This window comes from Rhinolophus hipposideros, assembly GCF_964194185.1.
Source record: "Rhinolophus hipposideros genome assembly, chromosome: 22".
In the NCBI taxonomy this organism is placed as follows: Eukaryota; Metazoa; Chordata; class Mammalia; order Chiroptera; family Rhinolophidae; genus Rhinolophus; species Rhinolophus hipposideros.
Genome location: NC_138068.1, coordinates 9,385,932 through 9,411,871, shown reverse-complemented (window position 1 = coordinate 9,411,871; position 25,940 = coordinate 9,385,932). Strand labels below are relative to the sequence as shown.

The following is a 25,940-nucleotide window of genomic DNA, read 5'->3' as shown; positions in this document are numbered from 1 at the left end:
AACATTTGTGATGGATTTAATAGGGAATACTAACTTTGTATCCCAATTAAGCAAAATGTTCTCCCCTAAAATAATTCTATCTTCTCATTAGTAGACCTGTAACATTACAAAAAAATTGTACTCAATTATTATATTTTGAATTTCATCAGTAAAAAAATTTGTGGAAATTTGTTTTCTCGTTATATAATACTTACATAGCATCTTCAATTTTGCCTCTTGGCCTGCAGAGCTTAAATATTTACTAAGTTAGACCCTTCGTGGAAAAAGTTTGCCAAGCCCGGCATGCGGATTGTCAACTGGAATCCCAAAGCATCTAAAACATTAAATCCTATTCCTAAGTTACATGCCAAGAGGAAGAAGAGCACAGCTTCTTAAATATTAACGCACACTTTTTATTATATTAAAATCAGGCAATGGTCTGACAATAAAAAGGCTGCTTATGGAATACTGTCATGTTAAATTTTACTTACAGGATGTTAAATCCTTAGAACTAAGGTTTTCCCCAGAAAAAGATTAATGGAAACATCAATAGCTTTTCAGACTTGATAGTTGCTGCTTCCAAAGGTGGTTTTACACAAACACTAAATTAGAACAAAACAAAACCAAAAACCAAAAAAAAAAAAAAAAAAAAAAAACCCTTTTGGAACACAATGAATTGCTTTTATTTCGGTACGCATCCACGTCTCAGCATTTAGTGGTCCTGAACAGAAAGAGTGGAAAAACGCAGCCATTTGCCAGGAAGTCAAAGCCCGCCACCTTCGGGGATCTGCCGTGCACACCGAGCTCTTTCTTAATCCCTGCTGAGAACCGTGAGGAGCAGCAGCACCAAAACCAAAGTGTGCACCGAATTCAAGGTTCTTTTTGTTCCAGTTGTCAGATTCCAAACTAGACCCAAATGGATTGCAAAGGTGACCAAATGAGAGCCCTGTTTAAAACTTCAATTTTTAAAAGCAAAAGCAATTACAGGAAAAGAAAACAACTCATTCAGAGGGATCATGTGTGCTTACAAGTGTCTTCTGTGGCCTTTCTCCGAGCTTAACTACCAAGGACTTTGAGAGCTGGCAGGTCTGAGTAACCCTGCTGACTGTTTTCACCTTATCAAAACCTGAGCTAAAAAAACGCCTCAGCTGATGATGACAGCAGAGGATGGCAGGGCTGAGGACCCAGTATTCATTTCCTAGGCTGGCGGAGAGCAAATGAATGTGGTTCCAAAACTAAACCAGAGAGGTCAGAGACTCTTTCCAACCTTACCTGATGGTGATGGCTTCTGGCCAAAGCAAGGGAGTGTCATAGGAAGTGTCGGGTGGTGACGGTGCAAAAAGGGACTTGAGGAGGCAGAGGAAGGAGAAAGCAGCACCCCTCAATATAAAGGTCGGGGGGTGGGGAGAAGATATAGGGAAAGCCCTGAATTCCTCACCAAAGGCCAATTTCGGAGGGGAGCAGAAGGGGTTACAATCTATGCTTCGGCCAAGGGTGGTGGTAGAGATTGGGGAAAAGACGATGGCTTGGAGGGGAGGGCATCATTTAAGACTTAAAAAAAGAAACCAAGGGTGCACACGAAGCACCCACACACACCCAGCAGTAGTCCCACAGGCTGTTACCTGAAACCTTCACATCTACTCTAACAAGCCACCCCAAGCTGGAGGGCTGTTGCAGGCAGGGAGGGAGGCAGGGGGAGGGGAAGGCGGAGAAGGCAGAGACCCTAGGCCATGTCATGAGCAGCAAGGTGATTGTGTGATGTGTCTTTTCACAGTTGAGTTAGACGTGCCCCACCGGTTACGATGGGAATCAATTTAAATATACTTTCTTGATCCCAGAAGTTCAACTATGTGGACAGTGGTTACACTTGACAGGATGATTTGTTATAGCACAACTTATATATTTCAAATGAACAAAAATTAGTATCATTTACAGTATCTTAAGATAAACAACTGCCTTTCAATGGGAGCTTCCTTTCCAGTACTTTGAGGTCTACAAGACGTAGCTAGAAAATTTACTACTGTGGAAAATGAAGACTGCTTAAATTGAATGGGGATAGGGGGAGGGCCTGTGGTTTTTCTTTTTGATTAATTGCTGTAACACTGTCCTTCGGGTGGCTGAGGGAGTTTCATATTTTCTTTAGACATCATTAGGCGCCGAAGCTCTTGCAGGACAACTTTGATGCTATATGAATTCTGCCATTTTGCTAGCACTGATATGGCTCTTGGGTCCACCTATAAAAAGGCAACAGAAAACCAGTTACTGTCAGGCTCTCAAACAAAAGAATAGCTGTACGCTGGAGTTAAGCTACACTACACACTTGAGTAAATTGCATTTTTCAAGTTGAACACGCTGATCACACAATATCTGACGTGCAGAATACCCGCAAGATTCCCTCCCACCAGTTTTTCCCTTTTTGTGTTCCAAACCCTCACTGTTTGGGAGAAGGATATTTTCGATAAATAAAGGCACGTTTAGAGAAATGGCCCTGACACTTGGTGAGAATCAACCCAACGGGCTCTAAAATAATGACGTGCTCCTGGGCCGGGGGCTGCCGCTGCTCACTGCCTGTCCTTTCTCGACTCTACACCAGGTGGTGGATGATAAAGGGCAGTGGGAAGAGCAAGCTCCAGTGACAAGGACCTGTCTCAGAGTCATACTCTCCCCAGTGAGCGCAGTGTTCCCTAGAAGACATTTCCCAAAGCGTGGGCTGAGTTCTGGGTTCAGGGCTTGAGCTGGGACTCGGACATAACATTCAACACTGAACGCACAGTCACGAGAGTCACTTCTTTTCAATTTTTTCCCTGAGTCTTCTGAATCTCTCAAAATAAAGGCTTAGCTCCCGTGATGCTGATGTGTAACATCCCTGTACATTTGCTGATCTCCTTTGGAACACGAGAGCACGCCTCAAAGCTAAAGCCTTTGGCAAGCAACACGTGGGGGCAGGCTCGATTCCCTTTGCTTTACTTTCATAGTATGTATTGTTGCCATCACTGCCTTCTAATGACAAGGGAGACTGGTTGCTGTTTATGGTAGTGAAAATAAGGTAAAAAAGCAAGGCCAGTAAAGGAAACAAACATCATGAACCACCGGTCCACAAATAAGGGCCATGAGATAAAAGCGTGAGTCTGGCGATACCTTTTACCTCTGTGCCTCAGTGTCCCCATTTCTACCTCCAGGGGGGATGTTTCTAGTGAACTCACAACTCAAAGGGACCAGCGCAGCGCTGGCCCAGAATAAGTGCCGAATGTGTGATGGGTAAGTAAGTGCCGAATGTGTGATGGGTAAGTACGACTGGGAAACAGCCCTTCCCCCCAGTCTGCACATGTTCGTACTGCAAAATGTTTTACCATCCAATAACCAAGGAACAGATGGAATTAGGCCCAAAGTGACCCTAATGTTAAAGTACAAAGCGTTTCTGAACCCCAAGGAACAAGGGCAGAGAAAACAACTTACCACTCCATTAGAACTATTAACTCCATTCATATTAATTTTTGTTACAAATCTTACAAAGGGGGGTGCTTCTGGGTATTTAGGTCCACATTCTATTTTAAGGCTGTATATTCGGTTTTCATAAATTGTCTGGAAAAAAAAGGTACAGAGATGACAGGCAATTACAAACAAAGAGTTAAAATCGGCAGACCTTCCGAAACCCCATTACCCCTGACTGCAGAACTGGTCCATCTGCTTCCATTACACAAATCTACCTGTTATTTGGCAAGTCAGCCGTAACCAATGCCTACACTAATGTCTGTGAATTCTGGCCTTGGGGGGAATGAAAAGAAGACAGACAATTTAGAATCAGTGAAGTCTTAAGTTAGTAAGTCCAAACAGATGGACTTAGTTTATGTTAATTGCTCTGCTTTGCAGCCCTGTCCTATGCTCTGGGGAATAGTGTATAAGAGAATGCCTTCTCTATTCTGGGAAGCCACACTAAATGTCTATTCATGCCAGCATCATTGGCCGATGTATTAAATGCCACTACATCCAAAGCACAGGACAGGCAACTCTTTAGAGAACTTCAAAATTAAGCCGAAGGTAAGGGTGGGGCGCAGACACACAGCTGCTTTCCTACGTCATCATCACTTTTGGGCCGTACAGGAGATCTCAAGGGGCAGGTACCAACCCCCTCGACTGTCTTCAGGATGACCTGAGAAATTACTGGCACTTAGCCGCTTAGCGTGTGAAGCAGGCTTCCCAGGAAGCCAGGCCTGCATAAAAATGGTCTTCTTCAAACACCAACTGTGCCTATGTCAGGAAACACTGGAAAAGTCCCATCGTCCAGGCCAAAGAACTTCTCACTGCAACTTCTACCCAACGAACAGCAAAATGTGCTACCCTTGGCAGGCTGTTCCTTCTGCCTAGAGCGCCCTTCCCCACTTGAACTACTACTGTACAACCTTTAAGACCCCATTGAGACATCACCTAGTCAAACGCCCCCCAGTTCAATACCACACAGGGCAGAAGGCTAATCCACAGCTTTCTGGGCTGTTATGAAATCACATTGTTATCATTTGCGTCTGAAGACCACACCGTGGTGAAGTCTCCTTGTAAGACTGGCACCCTCGAATGCAGGGGCCACCCTCCTCTGGGCTCCCCTCTTAGGCACCGTGCCCCTTCCTCAGTGCATGCTGCGCAAGTAACTGCTCCATATGAACAGCGACATCTAGCGGTGTTTGGGGACAATAAATTACAGAGAATGAGATTGAAACACTTGAAAACACTGTGTCTGAATAGTGGCCTGTCCCTAATAAAAAAAACGGGAACGTATCTTAAGATTCAGAAGGCATCCATAATATACCCAGAGAAACCTTCCACATCCATTTAACAGAGACCCCAAACTATATAACAAAACCAAAACTCAGCTCTGGATTTCCACCTACCCTCAACCTGCTCCTCCTCCTTTTTGCTTCCCTTGTAAATATGGCACCATAACTAGCAGTTAAAAAGCAAAAACCTAGCAGCCAGCAACGATTCCCTTACCCCCTATCTTCCAATCATCAAAAAAAATCTCAGCTTCTACCTCCAAGGGAGATCCCACACCCATCTACTTTCCTCCACCACTGCACCCCATCTGACTCACCCAAGTCTGCTTTCTCTCTTGCTCCCCTACAACCAGTTCTCCACACAGCAGCCTAACTGATGTTTTAAATGAGGAAACTGTCCCTGGTGGCTTAACCCCTCCAATGGCCTCCTCGTGACCTGAGAAAGAAGTCCAAGTTCCTGGATTGGACCCTGTGCACCTCTGCCTTCCTCTTCCTTTATTCTTCTCCCTCCCCACCCCAGCCCTCTGGCTTCCTTACTACTCTCTCCATCTTGGGGGCCCGCCCCTTCACCAGCTGGTTGCGCTGCACCCTGCAGCTCTTTGGCTCAAGTGAACTTTCCATTCACAAGTCCCCCTGATTCCCCCACCCTCACCTCAACACTGACACCCAGTCTCTTGTCAGGGCCTTCCTCACCAAACAGAACAAGGAGGGCAGGGGCCTCAAGAGAACTGGTCCTCAACTGTTTGTTGAATGAATGAATGCTGCCCTTCATGCTTCTATAAAACGAATACCTTACTGCCATTTGGGTGATTCCTCAGAGAGAAAAAAAAAATCACTCACTAAGCGTAACAAGCAGGAAGCAAACGGGGACGTGATTTCCATCCAGATTTATGGAAAATATTATCAAAGTTCTATCCTTAGCGCCTGGCAGTCTCTCTCCATCAGCAGCTACGCACTACGCATCTGTTAACGGCATGGAGCCCAAGTTCATCTCTGGGTGTGTTCTGCATTCATGCTCAATCGTTTGGTCACAATTCAGACAGAATGTCTTACATAAAAAGCCCTTGGGGAGATGGGCTCAAGGTAACTGCTAAAATCACAGTCTTTTAAAATACTTGATACCACATTTTGGAGGCTCTGATGCACTAATAAATCCATCCATGTTTTGTGGCTTCTCAGTATTGGTAAGTTTCACTGAAGTCTGTTAACAATAGTGTCAAAATGGTTAAGAAAGTGGTCAGCTTATTAATAGGATTCTGACCGTAACAGAGATTAAGCCTTAACATTGCTCTTGACACTATAAAGTCTAATTTAAAAACATCCGTGCTAGGACGAATTTCCCAAAATGAAAAAAAAGAAAAAAAGAAATACTGAATTCTGGCCACTGATGTTGAACTGGCAATTCACTGGAACACAGTAAAAAAGGCTTCAAGTCAAGTGAACACAGAGACCCCTGAAGGGTCGTGAAAAAGCCCAAAGCAAGACTTCTGTGGAAAACAGGGTTCTGGTTTCGTCTTTTGTTTCCAAGTGCGGCAGGGACCTGCTAAAAAGGTTTCTTGGAAGAAAGGAAATGTGCCTGAAGGAGAATTGCTAGAACATTCTGTCTCTGTAAGCAACATTGCTCTTAAGATTCATCATTTGATCACGAAACAAACACTTTCCACACTGTTGATATGGCAATTTGATTGGCAGTGCCTATCAAAACACGAGGCAGGCATGCTCAGACCAGCAAGACCATTTCGAGGAATCTCCTACAGACAGACTCACACTTGTGCACAAAAAGGTGAAGCATTGTCTGCAACAGCAAAAATAACTGTAAACAATCTAAATGTCTATCTGCAAGGGACTGATTCAACAAATAGGGCATATTCATATAACCAGATACTTTGCAGCCTTTTCAAAGGCTGAGGCCCAGATGTACACACAGACAGACACAACTAAGACATAGCTGGTGGTATAGCCAGCAAGTTGCAAAATATGTACAACCTACAAAAGCAGACAGAGGCCTCCCTCCATTTCTGGGTGTATTTAAGTGCACACAGGCTGGGTCTCCAGGAGACACCGTAGGCTCAGAGCCTAGAGATTCGAAACTTTTCCTGGACCTAAAAATATATATACAGGAGACAATCCCAGCCTAACCCTGAGGGAAAACATCGGGCCAATTCCAACAGACAGACATTCTACAAAATACCTGACCAGTACTCCTCAAAACTGTCAAGGGCAAAAAAAAACAAGAAAAACCTGAAATTGTCACAGCCACAAGGAGCCCAGGATATGACGACAAAATATAATGTAGTATCTTGGGTAGGATTCTGGAACAGAAAATAGACATAAGGTAAAAACTAAGAACACCTGAGGAAGTTACGGACTTTAGTTTAGTTAATAATAATATACCAATATTGCTTCACTGGTTTTTACAAATGTCCTAAACTAATAGAAGATGTTACCAGGAAGGGGAAGCGGGGGTACATAGGGCAACTTTCTATACTACTGTTGCAACTTTTCTGTAAAACTACAAGTTTTATAAATTAAAATCTCTTTTTAAAATGTATGAGATATGAGAAAAGGAAAGAGCTATTGGCTGCAAAAATATGCAAAGAAAATTACAAAATCTAAATTATTGTAGAAAACGGTGACATTAGGTTAACTAGCCAACTGCTACTCCATTCAAATCTTCCGCAGTTACAGAAAACTTACGTTGAATGTATCTGTGGGCACAGGGTGTCAGTATGGAGGGTGGGCGGGCTACAGTGAGACTGTAGCGCCTGACACCTTCCTGACTCAGGATGTTGACAGGTAGGTCGATGCAGAGAAAGAAGTGTGAGCAGGACATACTGAACTGCTACCCACGTGACGGGGGGAAAGCGGGGATGCGGCAGAGGGATAAGCCAGGAAAAAGGGCCCCATACTAGGCATTTTAACAGAGACCTGAATACGGGGAATCGGTTACATCAGTGTCACTAGACTGAGCTAACATGGAGGTAGTAACAGAGGGAACAACAGGTGGTGCCACTTAAGGCTGGGGGAACCAAGGGAACAGGCCACAGTTTATCAGAGCTAGAGGCTCAGAGGAGAGGCCTTTGGAGCTGAACAAAGACCTTGGAGTGGGGGGGCTGCGAGGCTGGTGCTGGGAGTGCCGCCCAAAAGTTGGAGGCTGGAACCCACAGGCGATGCCAGAATGAAGGGTTCCTAACCAGAACAATAAGCAAACAGGAAGGAGCGAGGCCCTTCGCCCTGCCTTTCAGGCTCTCTCCCGTGTCCTGAATGGAGGAACCTAACAGGAAGCCGGCGTACAAAGGAGAAACGGAATGTAGTTTGCAGAAGGCCAGCCCCAGTACCCAAAGGGCAGAGCAAGGCGGGCTGGGGCTTACTAGCCAGCACCTGCACACCCCTTTAGACAGTGACAAGACACCACCGCTCAGGGTATCCTTCTGAGTGAGCCACGGGACCCATCTCGAGGCCATATTAATTATTCATTTCCCTAATTCAATGCTAGGGCCTCCGGAATATTCTACAATCTAAAGACTAATCTATCAAGTTAACCACACAATCCTAACATAAAATAAGGAGAAAGGAGGCACTTGCTCCTTCCCATTTGCTTTCTGTTTCTGTCAGTGTCCCCAGTAGGAGCCCCACATCTTGGCAGCAAGAGCTGCCTCCGGTCTCGTTTCTGGTCTCAGCGCTCATCCAACCAGTCCCTCCAGCCTCTGCAGGGACCAGCCACTGAGGGTGCTTCTCCTCCAGTGCTAGGTTCCGCTATCCCTAGCCACCTCCGGTCCTCCCAGCCCCGGGGCGGGGGCTACTGTTTTCTGTAGTGTACCTTTTTTATTTTTTCAGTCCAACGCGTACCTGATCAACTTCCTATATTAAATTATCTCTGTTGAAATACCTAGTATGGTTTCTTTTTTTCCTGAATGATGCAAAGAGTTAAAGGGAACAAACTGAACGTCTTAATCTCCACACTTTGCATTGTTTGAAAAATTTTGAGAATATATTCATACATCAGACATGTAACCTGAAGCTTTTTAAAAAGAGAGGTCAATATGCACTGACATGGAACGATGTCCATCATTTCAGTGAAGAAATAAAGCCGCACCATGTTATGCAGAGCAAGGTCTCATCTGTATTAAGAAGGATATGGATTTATGTTTGGTTACCCACGGCAAAAGCCAGCAGAAACACACCACACTCCACCTGACCAGTTTTCCTTCTGTGGGGGGGTACAATGAAATAGGGAAAGGATCATTTTCCTTTTACTTCATACACTCTTATAATTACCTTTTGTTCTTATGCATGTACACAGTCCTTTTAGACAAGTATGTGTATAAACACACACCCAGGCTCTCACCCACACAGAAAACACTCTTGGAGAACCCCAGAGGCATAACAGTGCTTCTCAACCAGGACGATTTCTGCCACCCGCTTCCCGGGGCGTGACAGGAATCAGGCAACATCTGGAGACATTTATGGTTGTCACAACTGGGGAAGGCAAGCAGAGACTAGGGATACTGCTAAACATCCCTCAATGCACAGGACAACTCCACAACAAAGAATGATCCAGTCCAATGTCAGTAGTGCTGAGGCTGAGAAACCCAGCTCTATCTCTTGGCTACTGTCAGCACCTCTGCGGTTAGAGTAGAAATACTCCACATCTAATGCTGTGGACAGTCTGACACTTGCCAGAATTTTGCAAGGCCCATTTGGGTGAGAAGCTTTGCTTTTAGGTTTGGAGGACTTTTGTAAAGTAAAGTAAAATAAAATAAAAATAAAAAATAAAATAAACACTCAAATAGCTAACACACACACACACACACACACACACACACACACACACACACATAATTCATATATAATTAAAGCATACTCAAAGAGTACAAAAAGATACATGGTCTCCTTTCCACCCTGGCCCCAGCTAGCCAGATCCCTTTTGAAGAAGGCAATCACCGTCGCCAATTTCTTTTATGTTCTGAGCACACAAAAGCACAGTACACATATGACTTCTTCCTCTTCCCCTTCCTTCCATCCCGTGTGGCAGAATATTCTGTATACTGCTTTGCACCTCTCTTTTGTCACTTAGATATCATAGAGATCATTCCATTTCAGCACAAATAAATTTGTCTCATTCGTTTCAACAGCTTGACAGGACATATAACATGGTTGATTGAAAGACACTGAGGTTGTTTCCAATATTTTGCTACTATTAAAAACTCTGCATGAAGTACTTTTGTACATATAGGCTTTTGGGCAATATAGTCAAGAAAAGCTAAGTAAATTGGAGCAGAACTGCTAGATCATATGGTATTATACCTTTTAAATTTTGATGAATTTTCTTTTGAATAATACAATAACAAAAATCTAATAGGGAGATGAGTTACTCAAGTGCTCTATTTAGATGCTTAATATTATAATTACGTTGCTATTCCAAAGGCACGGCATACGCCTTGTATGCTCATCTTAAAACAGACTGTCACAGGAAGCCCCTTGAAGCACAAAGTTCTTTTCATGACTTTGCTTTTAACCTTGGGGAGCCAAGGCAATCAAAACCATCGGGGTAAAAAGGCAAACATCAACAAGTATTGGTGATGGTGCAGAAAAATCACAACCCTGGTCTGATGCGTTGCTGCTGGTGGGAATGTAAAACAGTGCAGCCACTTTGGAAAGTAGTTTGGGTAGTTCTTTAAAATGCTAAACATAGAGTTACCCTATGATCCAACAATTCTACTCCTGGGTATGTACCTAAGAGAACTGAAAACTTATGTCCACACAAAAACCTGTACACAGCATAGCATTCATAGCAGCATTCTTCATAATAGGCAAAAAGTGGAAAAAAATCCAAATGTCCATCAACCAATTAATGGATAAACAAAAATGGTATATCCATATAATGGAATATTAGTCAGTCATAAAAATGTAAGTGCTATAACATGGAAAAACCTTGAAAACATGTTAATTAAAAGCCAATCACAAAAGACCACATATTGAATGGTTCTATTTATATGAAATGTACAGAACGGGCAAATTCATAGAGATGGAAAGTGAATTAGTGAGAGTCAGGGGTGAGGAGTGGGGGCCAGATTGGGAGTGACCGCCAAAGGGGACGGGCTTTCTTTCTGCGGTTTCTTTCTGTTTTGAAATCAGTGATAGTTGTATAGTTCTGAGTATAATAAAACCACTGAACTGTACATTTTAAAAGTACATTCTACAGTAAGTGAATTATATCTCAATAAAGATGTGATTTTAAAAAATATGTATGGAAAGCACCTCGCATACTGAAGTTACTCATTAAAACTCAGCCCCTTTTGGAAAAAGAGAAACTGAAACTCAGAGTGATCTAATGTGTTTTAGGTAGAATAGAATGTTTTCAACAGAATTTAGTGGTTCCTTCTATTGGTTCATTTGTGTGTTGAAGTGTTTAATTCAGTGGTATTTTGTGTATTTCCAACGTTGTACACTGTTAATTTGTTAGAACCCGAAAACCAGTCTGTTGATTAGCAAATCCACTGAACAAGAACTACCTCATACTGCAGCATTTCCAGGTGTTCTGGAGAGTAAGGAGGAGGGAAGAATAGTTCCCATCCTCCAGAAACCTACACCACTCTTAGAAAGAGATGAAATGCAGTGAAGGAAGCCATCACCACACAGTGGACTTTCGGAGACAGCAAGAAAAATAATCTCCATGAAGAAATGAGCTTTCTAGATCAGGTTTTCCCCAGTATTTAACAGTTTCAGAAAATCCTGGTTTTCATAGATTTAAAAAAAAAAGAAAGAAAAAAAAAATCAAGAAATGAGTAAAAACGGATTGAATATTTTTTAAGAACCCAAAAAACAAAACTATAGGGTCACAAAAATGACTCCAAAAGTAACATCAAATGGCGAAGCCAATCATTTACCCTAAGTGTTTATGACAGTCTAAGATGAACAGCAGACTGTCCTAACACTTTCAATGAGCACAACACTCTTCCTTGTTTCAGCAGGGGCCACACTCCACGTGACTTTCCATCTCCCAGAGCTGGAGCAGAGCCTTGCGTGCAGTAAAAAGAATGAATATCAGCATCCTTACGCACAAGCAGACACAGGAAAGGTCCAGCTACATTCAGGCAAACTCTCTTACTGCTTGTCTGGACAGAGTGTCACATAATAGGAATCTATTTCTTCATTCCTACATCAAATGACTACTTAATACTCTGGATAATTCTATAATGAGAACAGAGGAAAACTCCAGGTATAAACAGGAGGGAGACTACAGCCTCCCTAGAGCATAGTGGTTAAGAGCACAGGCTCTAGAGTCAGACCTGGTTTGGGAATTACCAGCCACGTGACTTTGGGCAAGTAACTTTACTGCTCTGAGTCTGTTTCCTCATCTGTAAAATGGACTGCAACTATACAATAGTAGCACCTAACAGAAGGTTCTTGTGAGAATCAAATGACATTTCTGGGAGTTTACTATGTGCCATAAAAAAAGGTTAGCTGGCACTGTGAAGACTGGGAACTCTCCCAAATCACGAAGCTCTCAAAGAGAGATCACTTTCCCCATCTCCACTGTCCTGGTGTTCACTGCAAAGGCTTCTGGGCCTCAGTGCCTGGAGCAGACCAGGCCGGCGATCACCGTTTATTGAATGGCCCAATGAATTAGGATACAGATACACGGCAGAAGTGGGAACCCGTGAATAAAAACCACAACCAGGAAGGTTTTCTGAAGTTCATTTGGACACCGTCTTCAGGAACATTGGACATATCTGGAGCCTTGTTATTTGATAAGCCCGAGAGTTTGTTCTTAACTGCATCTGATGGTCCAATTACCTCAAACCTGTCTACATTGTCATGTAAATTCACACTATGAGTCTAAACAGGTTTTTGCTTACCATTTAGAGGGATTAAACAGCATCAGAGGAGGCTCAAATATATAAACTGAAACTGGTCAAAAAAGAATAGCCACATTTCAGAAACTATACCATTGGTGAGCCTTTCCGGGATAAGGCTACTATTTTGTAAAAAGGAGGCGCAGTGAATTTAAGACAGTGACATTTATAGCCGTAGCTCGACGCTTACTCTTGGAGGCCCAATTATCATCCCTGTCCATCTTGTAAGTGTCATGTCTTCGTCATCTTCTAGACCCCAGCTAACTGTGCCATCTCCTACTCCTTTTTGGCCTTCTTCGAGTTCTTCCAACAGTCGGAAATTGCGAGGGACTTTTACTCCTAAAATAAATGGAAAGAAATTCAAGATACTAGCAACTGCAGGGGAAGTCGTAAGCCTAGAGCGAGCTGCCCATCATCAGTACCTGGGCACAAAGGTGCCAACATGCAGGGAAGGGCTGCAGGTTGTTGTACCTCCACCTCGCGGCTTTCCAAGGTATCAGTACGGACCAGCACAACCAGAAGGAAGGGGCACGCGGTTTGGTTACAGGTGACGTGACGACTGAACCAGAGCTAGATGACCAGACCAAACCTAGAAAGACTCCCCACCCCCTCCCCGCAGCTTTGACAAACTTCAAAAAGGGTTTGCACAGAGAAATGTTGATTGATTTGGGTCCACTAGTGTGAGGTGAAAGCCATCGATATGGAGTGCTGACAAAAGGGAAGAAGGTATTTCTTTTGTTTTGGTCTCAGTACACATTTCTGAGGTGAAGAGTGTGCTCATTTGTTGGAATGACTCTCAAACTACCTCAGGAGGAAGAGTCACCCTGGCACATCAAATGACAACAATGTCCTCTGATCAACAAAGAGTCAACTGAAGGTGCCAAGGATAACGTTTTCAATTATTTAAGCCATAGTCTCTCTGTTAACCTGTGAAAAAGGGGGCGGGAGCCAATTCTCTGGTTTACTTGTTCCCCAAACTCCCAAAGCCTGACAAACAGCTCTCGGAAGCAAGTACACGAACACATGTCACAGGTTCCAGCCATTATCCCCTCAGCAGAGTTCAGGCTGAGGCTTGAGCCGTTCCTGGGTGTCTTCCAGAACAGAGCCCAGGTACTGAGGCCAGACAGGGAAGAGGCTGTGGGAGGATGCGGAGTGATGCCCCCGGGCGGCTCTCCCAACCAGTCTTGCTTACCTCTCCCGCCTCCCCACACCCCCTGGCATTTGGATTATTTCCTCTGGATAAAACTCAGGATTCAGGCAAGTTAGGAGCTTTCTGTGCCTTAAATGCTGAGCCCCCCACTGGCTAGATTCTCAGAGGCAAGTAGCTCTTAACACATGACTGCGAAGAAAGACCCATTGGAGGGGCTCAAGACTGCAGAAGGTGTTCCCAGTATAACTTAGTATTTCCCAAAGTGTGGGACACACGCTACTATTCAATTTAAATAAATATCTGAGTATCTACTATATACAGGCACTTTTCTAGGCACTGGGGAATAAGCAGTAAACAAAACAAAAATGCCTGCCCTCGTGGAGTTTACATTCTAGTGGAGCACATATATTAATAATTGACCACATATATACGCAAAGTATGTAGGACGACAGATGGTGGTGTGCTGGAGCAGGGAGTAATGCGGGGAGGAGTTCACATTTTAAACAGGGTGATCAAGGAAAGCCTTATTGCCATCAGGTGTCATGACTCAAGACCCAAAGATGGGGGGGCATGGCTTATGGATAGCTGAGGGGAAAGGCTTCCAGGCAGAGGAAACAGCAAGTGCAAAAGCCCTGAAGTAGGACCTCGCTCCACAGTGTCAAAGAACAGCAGAGATGTCCATTTAGCTGAGTAGGAAATAAAGGCCGCCAACTGTTATTGAGCGACACAAAAAGGCACTGGAGTCCTAAACAGAGGACCGACAGGATCTAACTTGCCTTTAACAGGATCCCTCTGCCTGCAGTGGAGGGATGCCAGGGCAGAAATAGTTAGGAGGCTACTGCAATAATCCTAGCAAAAGACAATACTGGCTTCGACCAGGGTGATGGCAGTGAGGGTGGTGAGAAGTAGCACAATTCCAGATATTTAGAGATCTGACCTAGTAAGATTTGCTGTCAGGTTGCCTAAGAAGCGTGAGAGAAAGAAGAGTCAATTATGGCTCCCAGGCTTTTGGTTTAAGCAGCCAGAAGGACGGAGTTGCTAGTGATGCGTTAGGTGATTTTAGCTGGTCCATGAGTGAATGCTGATTTTACAGTCACATATTTACTTTTAGGAATAACTTATTTAAGGGAAGTAAAGGTACTAACTTCCCAGTTATGATGATGTTAAAATTTTCCTTTTAAAATAAATAGTAAGCAAGAGAGTCAGTTGATTGAAGAAAAACATCAAACAGCACAGTGAAAAACCAGAAAGCGTACTTGAATGGCTTGTTCGGGAAACACTGACATTTTTCATCCATAGAACAGCCAACTGGAGTATTCACCTATCCTGGATTAAGCCTCCTCCAGCAAACACAAAAGTGAAGGATGTCTGTGACATTATAAGCAAAAGGCCAGACAATACATCTTTTGTTCAGAAAAAGTTAAATCTAAATCTTTAATAATCTGAATGAACTTGGCTTAGGGGGGAAAATATCACTGCATTTCTATTGCTATTACTATTGGTTAATTTATAAACCTAAACTAATAAAAATGAAGAGCACCGAATCATACTGATAGGAAGAATGATAAATATCTGGGGTACTTGTTCATAGATGGTATAATGGGCTGCAGTGTCCCCTCAAATTCCTGTTGAAGCCCTAACTCCCAGGACCCCAGTATATGGAAACAGTTCCTTTAGAGGGGTGATTAAGTTAGGGAGGCCGTTAGGATGGGCCCCTATCCAATTTGACTGATGTTTTCACAAGAAGTGGAAGTTTATACGCCCAGAGACAACAGGGACGCACACTTGCATGGAGTAATGACCAGGTGAGAACAATGAGAGGGCCACTACTACCGTGTTTCCCCGAAAATAAGACCTAGCCGGACAATTGGCTCTAATGCGTCTTTTGGAGCAAACATTAATATAAGATCCGGTCTTATTTTACTAGAATATAAGACCGGGTCTTATATAATAGACTCTAAGACCGGATCTTATATTAAGTTTTGCTACAAAAGACGCATTAGAGCTGATTGTCCAGCTAGGTCTTATTTTCGGGGAAACACGGTAACACCGCAGGCTACAAAGCCAGAGGCATTTGCTTAGAGCAAATACTGTGACAGAACAGGTGACCAAACTTCTTATAGGCCTGGACAGGTAGGAAACAGAAGGAATGTTAAGGGATTTAAGGCAGCATGTATTAATTTGAATGACTGTGGTGGCAGCTGCCATTTTTACAATGTGACATAAAAATACCTGGCTTTCACAAGGCAGGCTTCAGATAAATATTTGCTGAAAAATAAAACAAAACTGAGCAAAGGATAAAAAGGTATGCACACTCTATTTTATAAAAGATGGAATCTTTTATACAAAGTCAACCCATGCTTCTGTGTATGTGTATGCTCACATAAATGATATTTAGATACCTTTTATGATATGATCACGAAGAAGATAGCTGGTCTACCACTCCATTTTAAAAAGGCTGGTCAGGGTAATGGCTAAGTTATCGTCCACAAATAAGAATCAGAGTATAGTATACTTTAGAGGAAATTCTTTACTCTCTCAGCACAGGGTTAAGAGCAGACTTGGCATCAAGTCCCAGCTCCACAACTTTCTAGCAATCTAGTTGTGGGCTGTGCAAGTTACCTTGAGCCTCAGCAAAGCAGGGGTCCCTTGACTCCCTGCCTCTGCAGGTGGCGGGAAGAATGAATGAGGTAAAACCCGTCAAGCGCCTTGTGTAATTGCCTGGCCCAGAGTACTGAATCGCCTTCATCAGCACATTGTATAATATTATCCATCACAGAATAAGAACAAACACACCCTCACTTGACCCACGTCCTCTCTAGCTACCACCTCGTTTCTTTGTTCCTTCTTAGCAAAAAACCTCAAAAGGGCTGTCTAGACTCCCTGTCTGCAATTCACCTTACCTGCCCCTACTCCAATGAGCAGTTTCCACCTAGTCACTCAACAAAACTGTTGTCAGGGCACCAAGCAGCACCCTCTAGCCAAATCCTGGGGTCAATTATCAGCCCTCACCCCAAGTGCCTGGAACTCTCAGCAGCACCTGCTTTACTCCCTCCTTTAACTCTTTCTTCCCTCGGCCTCAGGTTCTCTTCTGGGCCTCACCTCCCTGGCCTCCCGACACTGGCTGCTGCTCCTAAGGGCACAGCCCAGCGGCCTCTGATGTTCTCTGTCTACTCTATTCCCCAAGTGCTTTTACCCAGACCCAGGAAGCTGATGACTCTCCAGCTGACATTCACCCACTCCCTCCTCAATCTCGGTATAGGGCACATTTACCAGATTGCTCTGGTCAAACATCTTGGAGTCATAATAAGAAATCTTTCCCCTCCATCCCATATCCAAACCATTTCCAAATACAGCCCAAATATGGTCCTTTTCACCATCTCCACTGTGATCACTGTAGTCTATGCCACCCCAGCGTCCTACCTAGTTTCTTGGCCTACCCGGTCTCTATCTACAGTCTGTTCTCCACAGTGAGCCTTTTAGAGATCAGTTAGATCCATCACTCCTGTTTAAAGCCTCACCACTGGCCTCCCCTGGCAATGAGCGTATATCCAAACCTTTTCCCTTGCCTACAGAGACACACCTGCTTCTGGAACATTTCCTGCCACCCTTTCCCTTGCTCCCTCACCCTCTTTCATAGCATCCTTCTTTAAGTTTCTGAGTAGGTAACCTGACTTTTGGCCTTCGTGCTTGCGGTTCCCTCACACCAGAATTCTGTCCCAGAGCTGCAAATAGCTGGCTGGCTCCCTTATCTTGATTTACTTTTCTTCACAATACTCATCACCACTTGACATTTTAAATATATTTATTTTCACTTCATTAGTTTTTCCTCTTCTGTCTCTCCCATCTGACCATAAACTCCATAAGGGTAAAACTTTTCTTTCGTTCACTGCTGAATTTTTAGCATCTCAAAGAGTGCACTGCCAGAGCAAGCATTCAAATGCTTGCTGAATGAATGAATGGGTGGCTGGGTGTTAGCTGGGGATATTATTTCAGAATGAATATTGCGCAATGTCATAAAATTCTAAACTCTCGTTTATTTCTGAAAATATAGCAGGGAACCATTCATAGTACTATTAAAATGAAGTCTGATATTATAAAGATCATCAAAGGGGCTTAGAATAGGCTTTACATAGCCCAAGAAAAGCTATACATGAAATTTTGAATATAATGATCCTAAGAAACAGCAGAAATCTTAAACTAGAAGCCAGGCAGTCTGCAGAAGTTCTCTCAGAGCCCTCCCGCCCCCATATACCTTTCCCCTCACACAATGTCTGTACTGCACTTTTTTCTTTAAATTTTATTTTCTTCCCTTTTCATTGTTTGACTCACTCTCTGAGCTTCTCAAGTTCGAGCTATGACTCATTCAATCCTGTAAGCCCAGAATCTGGTATGTTGCCTGGCATATAATGGTACTCAATACTCAATTACTGTTTCCTGATTGAACAGAATCTCTTCCGTTCCTACTGTAAACTCTAATACGGTCTACTGTGGCCAAAAGGTTGGACACTGATATCATGTAATCGAGATACCGAAGGCTTTCTATTTTGAGATAACTACAATTTGATAGCTGGTTTATTTTTATTTTTAAATGAAGTGTGACTGAGACTTTTAGGGTAAGTTTTTTTTTTTTTTAATGAGGGAAAAATGGGTTTTCACCCAAACCATACAAGTCAAACGATTTTCACTACAAAAGGAACTTAGTTTCATAAAATACATACGAAAGCATGCTACTGATATTCCAAACCATTTAGAAACTGCATACACAGTGAATACCTCAATATTTTCTAAACACCCAACCACGTTCTAGTTCTAGAACTTTAGGGGCTACTCCAAGGGACAGAAATCCAAATATTGGTGGAGTTCAGAGATCCTGTAGACCTTGAGTGTTATGTCAAAACTGAGGACTTCATCCCATCCCAAATAGAGAATATAAGCTTAGTTATGATATATTAGCTTAACAAAAGATGTCAGTGAATATATTAAAAAATTAAATGCATATATGCTCCAAATACAGAAGCATAGCAGATGAAATAAAACAAGAAACCACTCAAGAATACTCTAACATATTTTTCTTCCTACATCGCTTTGATCCACTGAATCAACCTAAGTTTTAAGGTTCCTAATATTCCTGTGCGAATCTGACTCCTAAAAGGCAGCTGGAGAAACAGCTTCAAGTGACAATACTGAGGCTCTAAAAATGGACTCTGATTGATCTTAATAGACTAAAACTACTAAAAAGTTAACTATGAAAATATTAAGATAACTTCACCAAGGTGTTAAAATATCACCATAATCCAAGATTTTTTTTTCCCCAAAAGAAAACATTTGTTCCTGTTACTTTAGAATTCTTTCCAGAAAGATTTTTCCTGGATCTATGTCAGTATCAAAAGTCAACCAGTTATTCTCTTAGCTAAATATAAACTGAAAAGCCAGCAGCTGCAGGATATTACAAAGAAAATATGACAAGTAGGCTGAAAAAGTACAAATATTTGATAGGGTTTTATACCAGGTCATAGTAAAACATTTAATGCAGTCATCTTAAACACAGCAACATATTAAGATATTTGTGGTACAAAAAGAATTCTGAAGCCCTTTAAAACATCTTTTGGGACAATCATGACCACAAAGCAGCAACTATTACAGTATGTCCATCTTTGGAAAACCCTAGCCTGGCCTGGGTTTTGACTGAAAATGGCAGAGCCTCACATGTTTCTCCTGAAAAGCCGCTACTTAAAACTGGTCTGGTTGCCCATTCAGGGAAGAAAGTGAATTGAGCTAGGATGGTCTGGTTGGAAAGTAAGGAGGCCTGGAAGGTGATGTACCTGGATTCAGTGTTTCTGAAGAGTGGATATAAAGTCAGGAGAAGGCAGCTTATTTCTGAGCAACTGGCAAGTGCAGTCTGGCGGCCTAGTTAATGCCCACCCAGGAGCACATTTTTTCTCTCCTTCTTGAAAAGCACGGTTCTCCAAGGACGGTCCCCAGACCTGCAGTCTACACAGCACCTGGGGAATTGCTAGAAATGCAAATTCTCAGTTCACGCACCAAGGAACTACTGAATCTGCACCTCTGAGGGTGGGGCCCAGCAAGCTGACACTTTCCAGGTGACTCTGAGACGCACTAGTTTGAGAACCCCTGACCTAGGAGAAGAAACAGTGGTGATCTATCATTCTGTACAGTGCAGACAACGTGACAACAAACAGCTGGTGACAAAATGCAAGACTGTGTTTCTCTGCTGCTAGGGAGATCAGGGCCAAAGGACAGATTTTTCTCTGACGGGTGGAGACAAAGAACAACATGTGGGAAGTGTGTCAGGATAGTCAGGGACGGAAAGCCCAGAGTTCATTCTATGCCAATGTCCCTTTATAAATACCTACTCATCAGGACAACAGCTTTCCTTTTTTGAAAGGCTGAACAGCCACTTTTATTCTCCGAAATATGTCAAATTTATATATTTGGCTACATCAAGGTGAGACATGGAGTCATTCACTGCAACTTCAATTATTTATTGAGCACCTACTACATGTTGGGGGCGATGCTGGGGGTCAGGGACACAGCAGAGAACAAGGCCGAACCCTGCCCCAGAGGAAAGGCACAGGAAACATGCAAGAAAACAAACAACACTTCAGATGAGGTTGAGCGCTTTAGAGGAGAACAGAACAGTTGTGATAATGACTGAGAAGGACAATTGAATGGTGGGTCAGGCTAGGCCTTCCTGGAGAACTGAGACCTGAAGCACAAGAAGCAGAAAGTCATGTGAAGATACGGGGGCAGAGCACTCACTTCCCAGAAAAGGGGAGCCAGAGCAGAGGTTGTGTGTGATGTCACTTGAGGGCAGGGAACAGGCCAGACCAAGACAACAGAAGGCCCAGGGGGCCACGGAAAAGAGACTGATTTTATTCTAAGTACAATGGGAAGGGCTTTCCCGGGCGTGGCGGTGTCTGTGTTATGTCTGTGAAAGACCATTCTGCCTTCTCTATGGAGAAGGGATTGGAAAAGGGCAAGACTGGAAGGAGGAGGCTTTTGCAGTCTTCTAGACGAGAGAAAGATGGCTCTGGTTGGACCAGATTGACATAATGGAGATGGAGAAGGGGAGCTTTTGCCTGTTTTGCAGTTACACCTACTGGACTCGGGATGGGGTGAATGTGAGGATGAGGAGAGAATCCTCACCATGAAAGAACTAATCAGCCGAGGCAGACAAGACCTGCCAGTGGCTGAAGGAACCTCAGCTGCCGAGCTGAAGATCAGGCAGCGGGGGCTGGAAGAATGATAGTACGGCCAAGCGCGTGCGTCCCGGAGCAGAAGGGTCCCGGTTCTGAGTCCTGGCTCTGGGCCTCAGGCGAGTCATTTCTTCTCTCGGGCCTCAGTTTCCTCACCTTCATAATAGGTACCTGCTTGCTTCAAAGGGTTGCTCTGAGAAATGAGATAATGCATTTACTACAGCGGCTAGCACATAGTAAGCCATAGGAAGTGCAGCTTAAAAAGAAGTCTAAAGGGCTTGTGTGTAAATGAAGACAAGGACCTACTCTGTACATGATATGAGGGGGTCCCAAGCCCAATGAGTATGAGTTACTGAGTGTAAGGTAGAAACAAGCAAGAGCTTTCTTAAAAATGGACTTCACATCACTCGGAAGGGGATACAAAGGGGCCAGGGACACTAGAAACAGGGTTCCTGCCAGAGGAGGCAGATGTTTCTCATTAAAGCCCTTTCTCTCATCAAGAATAAACTGCTTCTTGGGCGGCTGGATGGCTCAGCTGGTTAGAGCGCGAGCTCTCAACAACAAGGTTGCCGGTTCAATTCCCACATGGGATGGCTGGCTGCACCCCCCCCCCCCGCCCCCCGCAACTAAAGATTGAAAAAACGGCGACTGGACTTGGAGCTGATGGGCCCTGGAGAAACATACTGTTCCCCAATATTCCCCAATAAAATTTTTTAAAAAAAGCGAAATTACAAACTTAAAAAAAGAAGAAAGAAAAACTGCTCCAAGGCCTAGGACGAGCATATGCCAAAAGCCATGCCTTTCCATTCGCTTCCTAAGGTACCTAAGGTACTAGTGCAGGTTGGGGAGGGAACTGGAGTCCAAACCCCCGGGCTCTAGTCTGAGTGCCCCCACTTCTCAGCCAGCCACAGTCATCCCGTGGGGCCAATCCTTCCTGTGGTTAGCTCACTGGGTTGTGGAAAGGTGGATGAGATGACGTTAACAGGTAAGTCAATGATATGGTATAAAGCACTATATATAATAAAGTAATAGTGTTAAAATATTTACTTCACCAACGTACTGCACTGGGGTCTTTCAGAATTAAACAGGATTCCATTCTGTATTCCACTTTTATCGAATTCCCGTAGAGCTACATTTCAGGTGAAAGAGAGAGGGAGGAAGAAAGAGAATGTGGTGGGGGGAAGACGGTGGTTTTAAAATTATCGTGAAGGGGCAAATCATGATCACCAAAATTAACCCTGGAATCCCTACAGAGAGCAATAGGCTGTAGGGGCCCCACACAGCACTTCGCCTCCATCACTGGGCAGGTGGCTATTTCGTCAGCTGAGCACTGTCTGGAGCAGTACTCCCGAATGCAAGGCTCATGTCGTACAAAAGGCACTCAGCTACAACCGGCACAACAAGATACCCACACAGTGACACACGCGGGAATAAGACCAAGTACGAGACTACAGGTTCTCATCTCCCATCTCCACCTCTCTCTGGGGAACACCCTCGAGTGGAATGGAAGACTACGTAACCTGCACTGCCCGTATGGTTAAATTTTCCTAAGCTGAGTGTGTGTCTAAGGCCACTCCAATGCATGCAAATTTAAAATCATGCCCAACAAGGGCTTACCCTGCTGGCACTCGGTTTCTGGTTATCTGTTAGGGAAATCTGTGGGATGCTGGGTGAGAAGAAGGACCTGGCAGCCAAGAGCAATCGTGTGAGGTCCTACAATCCTGGACAAGGCAGGAGAAAGAAAGGCAACTGTCACAGCACGGGCATCTGGGGGGATTCTAGTGGGCTCTTCCCATTTCAACCCTCTCGGATCTATGCAGAAATCACACCTTGCAGAACCAAGAGAGGTAGAAAGGTGCTGAAGCCAAGTGTGAAAGCAGTGACCATAAAAAACTAAGTTCAGCCTTTATAGGAAATCCAAGGCTTCACAGCTGTTTCCTGGCAACCAGGGGCAGATTAATCGAGAGGCTTGTTCTAAACCTGACTAAGAAAGGCCTTGGGGCCCCTGACCACATCTCAGACTTCTCGGGGGTAGAAAGCAGGGGCCTGTACACTCATTTCAGTTGAACCCAATTAAGATCTTTCTGCTTCCACTCTTAGCACTCTACACTCTTTGCACTGCCTGGGGGTACAGGCCAGATCTTGTCATTCCCCTCTTTTTAAGACCATTCATTCATTCATTCATTCAACAAATATTTACTGAATGCTTACTTCACGCCAGACATTTGCTTAATGGTTTCCCCTTCCATTGAATAAAATCCAAAGCCCTTTCTCCAACTCATCATCCTTAGCGGCCTCCCTTGCACACTAAGGCCTTTATTTTGTTCATTCAATATGCTAAGCTTGGCCCTGCCAGTGCCTTTGCATTCACTGTCTCCCCCTGTCCTGCCTGTGACACAGGCTCGGCTCCTTCCGTCAGTTCAAAGCCCCATGTCAGAGAAGGCTTCCCTGACCACCTCTCCAGATCACTTATCACATCACAGTTTCCTTCATAGCATTTACTGCTACCTGAAATTCTCTTATTTACTCCTTTCACGGGCTTCTCCCTAACTAGAAGCTCAAGGACAGGGCTTTGTCCATCTTGCTCGCTAGTCACCGTGGGACCTAGCAGGCTCTCAACAAATATCTGTTGAATAAACAAAGCAGCTTGGGGAAGCCCATTTTAGGGCACCTCAAAGCCTGTCCCATGTTATCTAAACCATGCCAAGTGCTCTTGTAGCCCACGGCCAGGAGCTGACGTTGCTTTATCTGACCACCATGGCATTTACGGAGCACTCTTCAGTTGGCAGGGCCTCAGGAAGTTAGAATTCAGTAGCAGTTAAACCGGATGGTAGGTAGCCAATCTCAAGTGACTGACAGCAGGGCTCAGTTGCAATACCACCTTAACGCTGGCTGCTCTGGGTACACTGGGGTCCCCCCAGCCCCCAGCAACCTGGCAGAGGTGTTACTGCGGTGAGAAATTTCCCACAGCAGTCCGGCCTGACTCAGCCTCTCTCTTCTGAGCGTCTACGGCCAGTATCTTGGTAAAAGAATCGACTCGGCACTGTTCCAACCGAAACCAAAGTCTAGGAAAAGCATGTGTGGTCTCCTCTATCCTGCAGGAAGATCCTGCTGCTTTCAGTGTAAAAGGCAGCGGTGGTGGCAGGTAGTGGCAGGTCACTTCCGTCAGATCCCCTACGTCCATTTCCTTCTATTCCCACCCAATTATCAGGCAAGAAGGGCTCCCTGGGATACTGGAGGAGCCACATCCTGGAAAGATACGGATTTTCTCACCCCGTTCACTTTACGTCAGCAGCCTTGGACTTCAGTACCCAGGCTAGTAGCCCTGTGCTTCCTCCACCAGCGCTCACCCATTACCACCCCATCTGGGAGGACCTTTCTGGCCAACTTTACTGCCAAAGGCCTCAGGGTAAAGGTTCGTCACCAAAGGGGCGAGTGTCACCCCCACATGCTGCACGTCCAGAATCTGCCTCTCCCGCCTCTTCAGCCCCTCTGGAGGACCTTCCCCAGACCACCTCCCCCTGCTCCTCAAGAAGGCCACCCGAGCCTGTCCCCCCACGTGCAGCTGCAGGACAAGTCTGAAACAGACCTTTCAGGATTTGATCCTCAGGCCCATCTTACGCGTACAGAGCAGGGAATCCAGTCTCAAAGAAGGGCTGCTTCCCTTCACCTACCAGGGACTGGACGGACGCCCTGCAGCTCCTCCATTCCCTCTTGCCCGTCCTGGAGGAGTGGGGCTTTCCTCAGCTCTCCTGCCCCGAGCAGTCACCCAAGAATTCCCACTGCACTCGCTCCTCGCCCCGCGCCCATCCGGCCCACGGGCAACTTCTGAGCTGAAGCCACATGTCGTATTAACAATACCCACAGGACGGGACGGCAGTGCCAGTTTCCATGACACAGACGCTTCCAGGGGCTGCTCCCCTCACCCACTGAAGGAGGTTTTTCTTCTTTAAAGGAAACCGCTCTGAAACCCGGCCTTTCCCCACGCTCATCCATGCGTGGGGCTTCCCCCAGCTGGCTCCCCTCTCCCCCACCGAACACCTCCAGGGCTCCCCATGCACCTGTTCTTCACCCAACATCGCAAGTTCCCACCCACTGCACCACCGGGGCCGGCCTCCCAAAGCCGAACATCTGGGTCCTCAAACCGGGGCCGGTAACGATGGCAGCACTTCGCCACCGGCTGCCCCCACCTGCACCCTCGGGAACCTGAGAGCGCCTTGCACCCGTCTCACTTATCGTGTGGAGATGCCCCGCTCCCCGCGAACGTCGCCACGCAAGGCTCCCCTTTTCTAATCAACACAGCGATTCCCCCGAAACGAAGGCAGCAGCCGTGCCCTCGGCCAACGGGGGATGCTCTCAGTCATTCCGCAGGAGGCCGTTTCCTCCTCCCACCCATCCTGACGGGCCTCCCCGAAGTCCCCGCCAAACCCACATCCCAAGGCTTCCCCCCGCCACCCGGACGAACAGCCTCCAGGAAAGGGTTTCCAGAAGCCTCAGGGCGCCTCCTCCTCCTCTACGGAACCCCCCGATCTCCACCAGGGAGCCGCCAGCCCCGATCTCCTCACGAGTGCCTCTGGGCGCTCCCCTCGCCCGCTCCCGCCGCTCAGCAGCGCCGCGGGGCCCGTCCCTTCCTCCCTGCGGGGCCCTCACGCCGCCCGGGGGAGCTTCTGGGCCTCGCCGCGCCGCCCACAGGCCCCTCAGGCCCCCGCCCGTGCTTCCGGCCGCCGCCTGCTCCTCCTCCCACTCGGGCCCGCCGGGTAGCCGCCGCGGAGCCCGGCGGACAGAGGCAGCGCAGAGGCCCTAGTCCCGCTGCAAGGGCCTTTGCGGGTCCCCGACCCCCGGCCCGAGCCCGCGTTCCTTCGGCCGGCAGGGCCCGGCGCCCCCGCTCACCCGAGCCCGTGGTGGCTGCCATCTTGCGTCGCTGTCGCTCGAAGGCCGGCCCCTTCTTCACCCCCCACCCGTCCTT

General features: G+C 45.6%; 1 protein-coding gene across 6 annotated transcripts; it reads right to left on the bottom strand.

Annotated features, from left to right (window-relative positions):
- Window positions 1-25,940, bottom strand: UBE2V1 (ubiquitin conjugating enzyme E2 V1). 6 transcript variants are annotated; one of them, XM_081034365.1, is made up of 5 exons: window positions 25,865-25,902; window positions 22,035-22,103; window positions 12,795-12,943; window positions 3,436-3,561; window positions 374-2,213 (listed from the first exon to the last, which is right to left on the bottom strand). In XM_081034365.1, exons 1-5 carry the CDS (start codon window positions 25,884-25,886, stop codon window positions 2,067-2,069), a joined length of 513 nt encoding a protein of 170 aa, XP_080890491.1. In that variant the 5' UTR covers window positions 25,887-25,902; the 3' UTR covers window positions 374-2,066. The 6 variants fall into 6 exon arrangements, with proteins under 6 accessions (XP_080890492.1, XP_080890491.1, XP_080890495.1 ...); XM_081034366.1 differs by lacking the exon at window positions 22,035-22,103 and having other exon boundaries at window positions 1-2,213; window positions 25,865-25,940; XM_081034369.1 differs by lacking the exons at window positions 22,035-22,103; window positions 25,865-25,902 and adding an exon at window positions 25,540-25,658.